The sequence below is a fragment of the Staurois parvus genome, unplaced genomic scaffold (assembly GCF_062004578.1).
Source record: "Staurois parvus isolate SC_StPar_1 unplaced genomic scaffold, SC_StPar_1.0 ptg002181l, whole genome shotgun sequence".
In the NCBI taxonomy this organism is placed as follows: domain Eukaryota; kingdom Metazoa; phylum Chordata; class Amphibia; order Anura; family Ranidae; genus Staurois; species Staurois parvus.
The window spans coordinates 102768-110778 of record NW_028319977.1 but is presented as its reverse complement, the minus strand read 5'-3'; the positions used below and the strand labels follow the sequence as shown (position 1 = coordinate 110778).

Genomic DNA, 8011 nt, shown 5'->3' with positions numbered 1-8011 from the left:
AGCATGTTGACTGTTCTATTGGCAGCAGGGAGTAAATGAAATCTGCTGTCCGTTTACACCCATCTACCATTTAATCCGATCCACCTAAGCAGAAGAGTACATATCCCCTTACATTTTTGTTAGTGGACCTGGGGTAGGCAGGTGTAAACAGACACAAGTCCATTTACACCCACCTGTGCATTGGGGTAAATGGACCTTCCAATTAGATCTTCCTGAAAATCTGACAGGTGCACATTATCAGAACCAACATGTGCAAGGAGCCTTCTATCCAAAAACTAGGAAAAACTTTTGACCGCAGGTTTACTATAATCTACATTTTAATACACTTTAACTTAAAAAACACTTTATAAGGCCATGATACATTTCTGTAAGTGTCTGTTTTAGTTTAAAGTTGTTGGAGATGATAAATGCCGAATGAATACTTGGAAGGGCAAATATTATAATTGGGTTGACCATCTTCCAGGGGTTGCTGTCATGTATCGCATCAGATAATAACACACTCATGCATACAAAATACAACATAGAACAAAACAGGAAAGCAGTCATACTTTTGACAGCATTGACATGAGCCTCAATATTTGGATTCTTAAAGCCTTTCTCATTACTATTCATTTCCCTGGTATGGTGGCAAAGAGATCGAATCAGAAGGTAGATGGCAACACAAGATATGAGGAATGGTGGAAAGGAGCCAGCAAGGAACAGCATTATTTTGTTGCGACCATTTTCTTTATAAACAGCATTGTTCATAGTCATGCTTTCCATGGAAACATTGGCTGAAATTTGTTGGGGTATGTAGAAGACGCACCAACCAAATGGAAGGCTGGAGATTACAGATATCAGGATGCAAGCTGCAATAAAGTGATGGACTAGTCTGGAGATCCTGGTCTTCATGTAGATAAAAACGGCATGGTTGTAGCTTGTGATCTTCACACAGTAGAAAGCAAACAGGAAGGTGGTAATCCAGAGGTTGGTGAAGTGTAGAAAGTTAACTTCTAACAAAAACACAGTCCTCAAAATAAGATTAAGAAACACCCATGGGAAGAAAAGTATGAGAACATGAAACAAAGACATGTGCAACAGCAAAAAGCTTCTAGAGATGGCTAGACAGGTAAGGATTTTGTTGTAGGTTTTCTGAGATTTCAGTGTCTTCCATCTTATTATCTGAAAAGCCACAATGAATGCATGTAAGGCGATCCCCACAAAGCACTCAGCAAACATCATGATTAGGAATATGTTGTGGAGGGAGAGATCCATGATATGAAGCTGGATCTGTGTGGAGACACTAACAGCTTCCTGTCTTTAGAGCTGTATGCCAGGATGTGTGTAAAGGTTGAGTTATACTGGATGCTATTTACAGGTCCTGTGCACGTCTTTCATGCAAATGCAGAATGTATCATTAAATGCTATTCAAATCTTTAATAGAACAAGCTGTCTTCTGAATAGTTACAAGAAGCATAACTATTTAACTGTTTATTTTACTGTAAGTGTTCAATTAACTCGTTCCCCGCTAGAGCAATTTTTTCATTTTTGAACACATGGTAAAATCTGCATTTTTGGCTAAAAGATTAATTATCCTCCCTGGCGGTCTGATTATTTCAGATTTTTGGTGCTGAAAGCGGTACCATTATTTTGCATTGAAATTTGGCATTTTATATTGTAGGCCTGTAATTCTTAGGAATAACTCACTGAAATCTGTCCGAACAATAGTCTAGTAAAAATAATAACACATGCAGCGCTACAAAAGGGTAATATATGTTATATAAAGGATAATAAGTGATAAGCTATTGGTGCTTAAAAGTGATTGGAAACCGTCCTCATATCATGATACAATAGTCCCAGTAAACAGTGCAAAGGTGGTTGACTCCGTGCTGAAAGGTGTATAATATTATGCACTCACCAGAAAGCGCATAATATGCGCATTTGAGTTGTCAGACCACTCCTGGTCCTAGAAAGCTGAAACAGTGTAGATCATCTGGCAGGCTGTCACTCTGATACAACTTTCCTAAACCAGCAGGGGGATTCCAGACATCCAGAAATACTCAGTATCACTAATCCAGACTCCTCAACCAGGGCACTCATATAAGATATCCACCTTGAGAGAGGGGGGGGGGCTTGACCAAAAAGCCCACCCCAAAAAACACTGATAGTGTAGTATGTTCCAAAAAAATCTTTATTGCAGAGTAAAAGTAATCACTCACAGGGTATCCCAGAATCAAAGATGGCCGCCGGCCTCCACGAGGTACGGAACGGCGTGACGTCACCGGCTAGGCCCCACCCTCAGGAGGGGCCAGGAGCATCAGTGGGGGAGCCATTGGCTCCCACTGCCGTCAATCTCAGTCAGTGAGTCAATGAGAAAAGAGAGGGGGTGATGCCAAGCCACTGCTCCATGTGAGAATGGACACATGGAGCAGCGGGTGCCCCCATAGCAGGAGGGGCCAGGAGCATCGGTGGGGGACCCTGAGAAGAGGAAGTTCAAGGCTGCTCTGTGCAAAACCACTGTATACTGCAGGTAAGTACAATGTGGTTGTTATTTTTAAAAAAAGAAACATAAGCCTTTAGTATCACTTTATATAGTATCCTACATTCCTTTGTGTGAAATACCTGATGATCCTGCCAGTCTTCCTGCATTACTACTTTAAAATGACCATGGAAGTACATCCATCCCAACGTGGTTAGTTTTATTCTTTACATTCTACTTGGGAGCACAGCCTGCCTATACTGTAGTGGTAAGACTTGTGCTGAAGATTAATGTACTGCTGTCTCTCTGCCTCCTGCTATCACACCCCCTGCAGACTTTACCACCAGCTCTCTAGGCCCCCTGGGCAACTGAGAACAGAGCTCATGTGAGGTCATGTAGAATATTTTTTAATAGTTATTGTCAGGAATGGACTCAGCACTGGTGGTGGGACTCACCTGCCGTGTGGGCTGCAGTACCAGGGCTGACCAGCGGGTGCTGTCAGCAGCCAGAAGCTCACTCCTGTAGTCAGCCAACACCTGGGGCTGATTGCAGGAGGTGTATTTAAGGAATGACCAGGCCTGTGATCAGGGCCTTGGTGTATGTTTCCCATGAGCCCCTGTACCTGGTATCCTGTGTTCCTGCCTCGTTGCTGACCCTGCTTTGATTCTGACCTCTGCTGACCGTCTCCTGTTGAACCCCTGGCTTGCCTGACCATCCTTCTGCCTGATCCTCGGTACCGTGCTGCCCGCTACCTGCTGAACCTGGCTTGTGACCCCGACCATTCTCTGCTTGCTCCTCCTGTACCACGCTGCCCGCACGATACCGACCCGGCCTGTCTGACTACGCTCACTTCACCCGACGATCCATCCCGCACGGATCACCTTTAGTAAGTCTGCCTGCCTCTTCCCGTCAGACTCCGTTCCTGCACTCCCCTGCCAGTACTCTCTACCACAGCCGGACGCACTCAGGGGTCGCGACCTGGTTCCAGTCTGCACCAAGTCCATCCCCACCATCAGGGGCCCTGGTGAATAGCAGGCTGGGATTTAGACCCTGCGCCCTGAGGAAATCCGTGCTGTGGGCTCAGCCTGCCTGACCGCTCCACCTCTCCAGCCCTGACTGCACTGGTACCTATTAGTTTAAGGTTTATTGCACCTGGTTGTACATATTTATGTAAGTGTTGGGTTTGGTTGTTTGCAATGCGTTTATGTTTGTGTTGCCTTTAATAAATTATATTGTGTTACACGCTATACCTGAAGTCTGTGTTTCCCTGTGTCGGTCCACACACCTCTGGTCATACCTGGAGCCCTGACAGTTATACACAAATGTTTTGCCTTGCATTTCCATTTTAAACCAAATGGGTTGTTTTACAAGATACGTGTTCACATATATTTTAAAACTAAGTATTACCTTCAGTATCTATTATCCCTGCACCCCTCTAAACAAAATGACTATTTAAACTTAAAAGAAAAAGCTGCTTAACTTATACTGGGAGTTTGCAAACCTTTTAATTTGAGGACCCAAATAGGAAAAATTGTTACTGCATGGGGATCCAAGAAGAGAATTATTACCAAATTGTCTGCAAAACCAAAGACAAGTAACAACGAATGTGAGGATGCTCTTCACCATATTTTTAAGTTTTAGAAAATAAGTCTTCATTATACAGTATGTTCTTTTTGACATTTTCACTTAATGCCACTGTTATGTGTTTGCCTTAATCAGCTATTAAACTACCATGGGCACAGCAGGAGGTGTGTCCATCTTCTATGTATAGCATGGATGGAGGAATCTATTCATTTTTTTTTCTTCCAGTCCCCAGGCTGGAAAAAATAAGAATTAACAGTAGGTGTTCAGCTTTTGCTAAATAACTTTTTCAATTCATAATAGTTTTTATTTTTACCTAATATTTTAAGAAAAAATAGGACAAAGTCTGGGACAAGTACACATGGCTGTGGTGGGTGGAAAAGTTACTGGTGATGATGGCAGATCTTTTTATTTGCATCAAGCATAGTTGGCTAGGATATAAAGAGTATTCATAACAAATATTAGGCAGTTGGTACACTATGGGGTAATGTCACTCCCTGTTGTGATGCAAATCTTTTCTTCCACAACTTTGAGGGTAAAAAGGCAATGGCCTTTGCGGTGAATGACTGTATGGTTCAGGTCACAAACCCTGTTTGTAATCATAGTGGTTATACTTCAGCACAGTGCCTTAGTGGTGAGCACTGCTGCCATGCATTACTGGTATCCATGGTTCAAGCATCAGTCAAGACACTATCTACATGGAGTTTGCACGTCCTCCCTTTTGCTTGTGTAGGTTTCTCTCTCATAGTCCAAAGCCATGTAGTAGATTAATTGGTTACTGTCTAAAATTGGCAGTGGCCCTTATACTCTACATAAAAGAGTACCTCTAAATAAAATACTCCTTCTGCTAGAATCTGATCCAACGGTCTATTGTCCAATCCAAAACCAGATTCACAATGCCGCCTGACAGGTTTATTCCACTATCCCCCTTATTATACCTCCTGACAATGGCACACATAGCCAATGCACTTTGTAATAACCCCAAGATAAAATAAATACACATAGCTGAGCTACAATATAAACTGCCCATCTATGCAGATGACCTTGCTGTGTGTCACTTCTTCACATATCATTATCCCCTGTATCATGTAAATAGTTCAGCCTCAAGAGTAATTGTAAAGTTAATTATGATAAAACAGAGATCTTGAACACTTCTTTATCATCTAGGGATCTCTCACTCCTCAAGATAAACTTCTTGTTTCGCCAGCAAACTAAAGCCATCAAATCTCAAAGCACACATCCCATCCAAAGTAAAGCTCCTAATGGAAGTTAATTATAACTTCTTGGTGCACCTGATACATAATTGCCTAAAGATTTATGACAAACCCAATTTTTCATGGATAGGTCCTATCCATAAACATTATCAAGACGGACATCCAACCTAAACGTTTGTAACCCTTTTTTGGAGTGACAAGAAACCTAGAATTGCCAGAAGATTTTCATTACTCAAGCAAAGGAGAGGGCTGACACTACCAGGAATACCTCTATGTCTTCATGTTACCAAGCTAATCAGAATTTAGGGCCAGGTCCAAAGTGAATCCCATAAATAATTAATTACTATAGAAGATACTATGGTCTCCTCTGACCTTACATCATTACTTTGGCAACATCTTGATAGGAGACCAACTAAACATTTGTTACCTCTGTTGAAAACAGCCACCCTAAATACTTGGGAAACTTATTTAACTAAAGTGCTTCTCTCCACAAGACCTGGTCCTATGGTCCCATGTTTTGATAACATGGCCTTCCCTCAAGCAAAGTACCAATCTCATTTTTTGATTTGGGAAAGGGAAAGTAGACCCTGACTTAGTCAAACTGTTCAACAGAGTAAAAGACTTGCTCTAACCCAACTTGTACCCTTATGCCGTAACCAACAAATGGCATGAATAGAATACTCTCAACAGACCTCTTTCCTAGTTCTCTTACACCGCCTAATCTACTATCCCAAACACCTACTAATTTTTAGAACCTACTTATGAAAACTAGTAAACCAGAGCATGTGATATCTACCCTATTAAGGGGGGATATGATCAACATGTATAATACATAAGGGGGGATATGATCTCCATGTATCATACATAAGGGGGATATGATCTCCATGTATAATACATAAGGGGGAATATGATCTCCATGTATAATACATAAGGGGGGATATGATCACCATGTATAATACATAAGGGGGGATATGATCACCATGTATAATACATAAGGGGGATATGATCTCCATGTATAATACATAAGGGGGGATATAATCACCATGTATAATACATAAGGGGGGATATGATCTCCATGTATAATACATAAGGGGGGATATGATCTCCATGTATAATACATAAGGGGGGATATGATCACCATGTATAATACATAAGGGGGGATATGATCTCCATGTATAATACATAAGGGGGGATATGATCTCCATGTATAATACATAAGGGGGATATGATCTCCATGTATAATACATAAGGGGGGATATGATCTCCATGTATAATACATAAGGGGGGATATGATCTCCATGTATAATACATAAGGGGGGATATGATCAACATGTATAATACATAAGGGGGATATGATCTCCATGTATAATACATAAGGGGGGATATGATCTCCATTAGAGATGAGCGAATTATTCAAAAATTCGGTTCGGCTGATTCGCCGAATTCGCCGAATAAATTCGCTTCGAGCCGAATATATTCGCTGCGAATTTAACTTATAAAAAGGGTGTTTCTAGGCTTCAGAGAGCCTTTATATTAGTTCAGAACACTGTACCTTTAATTTAAATGCCCTTGGAGTCTGCTGGGGAAGAGAAATAATACTGTCAGTCAGTATGACATGCAGATGAGTGCCGTCGATCTTAGAATCACCGCACACTTCACTCATTTGGGCAGTCACGGGGCCAAAACCAGAGTGTGGAGCCACAGTGTGGCGGTGGAGGCAGCAGCAATGGGAGGCCATACAGCACCCTATGACAAAATGGAACCCACCAGCAGTGTGAGGAGACCTGAAAGTGGCACATGGCAGAGTGTGGCGATGGAGACAGCAGCAATGGGAGGCCGTACAGGGACCCATGACACACTCTGGACCTGGCAGCAGCATGAGGAGGCGGTACGGGGGCCCATGACAGATTACGGGCCTGGCAGCAGCATGAGGAGTCGGTACGGGGGCCCATGGCAGATTACGGGCCTGGCAGCAGCATGAGGAGGCGGTACAGGGGCCCATGGCAAAGTGGCGGAGCGTAAGCAGCTAAAATTGAAGGCCATACAGAGGCCTATGTTAAAAAGTCCCCCCAGCAGCAGCGTGGGGAGACGACTATCAAGAGTCCAATGGCAGAGTGGAGGAGCGGAAGCAGCTTCAATTGAAGGCCATACACAGGCCTAGGTTAAAAAGTCCCCCCAGCAGCAGTGTGGGGAGACGACTATCAAGAGTCCAATGGCTGAGTGGCGATCCGGGAAGTCAGCGTTGTGATTGCAGATGCAATGCAGAGATTCTATGAGGTGATGCCGTGGGTGCGAAGAAGATCATATACCGTCGTACTTCCATCCATAAGACGGAACAACCTGCGAACCGGGAGCTTTATTGCCCTGACCCGCTGAGCAGCTTCTGGGATACCCAAGAGGCCCATGGCAGAGTGGCGGAGCGTAAGCAGCTTCAATTAAAGGCCATACAGAGGCCTATGTTAAAAAGTCCCCCCAGCAGCAGCGTGGGGAGACGACTATCAAGAGTCCAATGGCAGAGTGGCGGAGCGGAAGCAGCTTCAATTGAAGGCCATACACAGGCCTAGGTTAAAAAGTCCCCCCAGCAGCAGTGTGGGGAGACGACTATCAAGAGTCCAATGGCTGAGTGGCGATCCGGGAAGTCAGCGTTGTGATTGCAGATGCAATGCAGAAATTTTATGAGGTGATGCCGTGGGTGCGAAGAAGATCATATACCGTCGTACTTTCATCCATAAGACGGAACAGCCTGCGAACCGGGAGC

At 43.5% G+C, this 8011-nt stretch overlaps 1 protein-coding gene across 1 annotated transcript; it reads right to left on the bottom strand.

Annotated features, from left to right (window-relative positions):
* Positions 1 to 327: 327 nt before the first annotated feature.
* On the bottom strand, positions 328 to 1221 carry LOC149431673 (taste receptor type 2 member 9-like). The gene has a single exon (XM_089665325.1). The coding sequence runs from the start codon at positions 1219 to 1221 to the stop codon at positions 328 to 330; it is 894 nt and encodes a 297-aa protein (XP_089521451.1).
* Positions 1222 to 8011: the final 6790 nt, after the last annotated feature.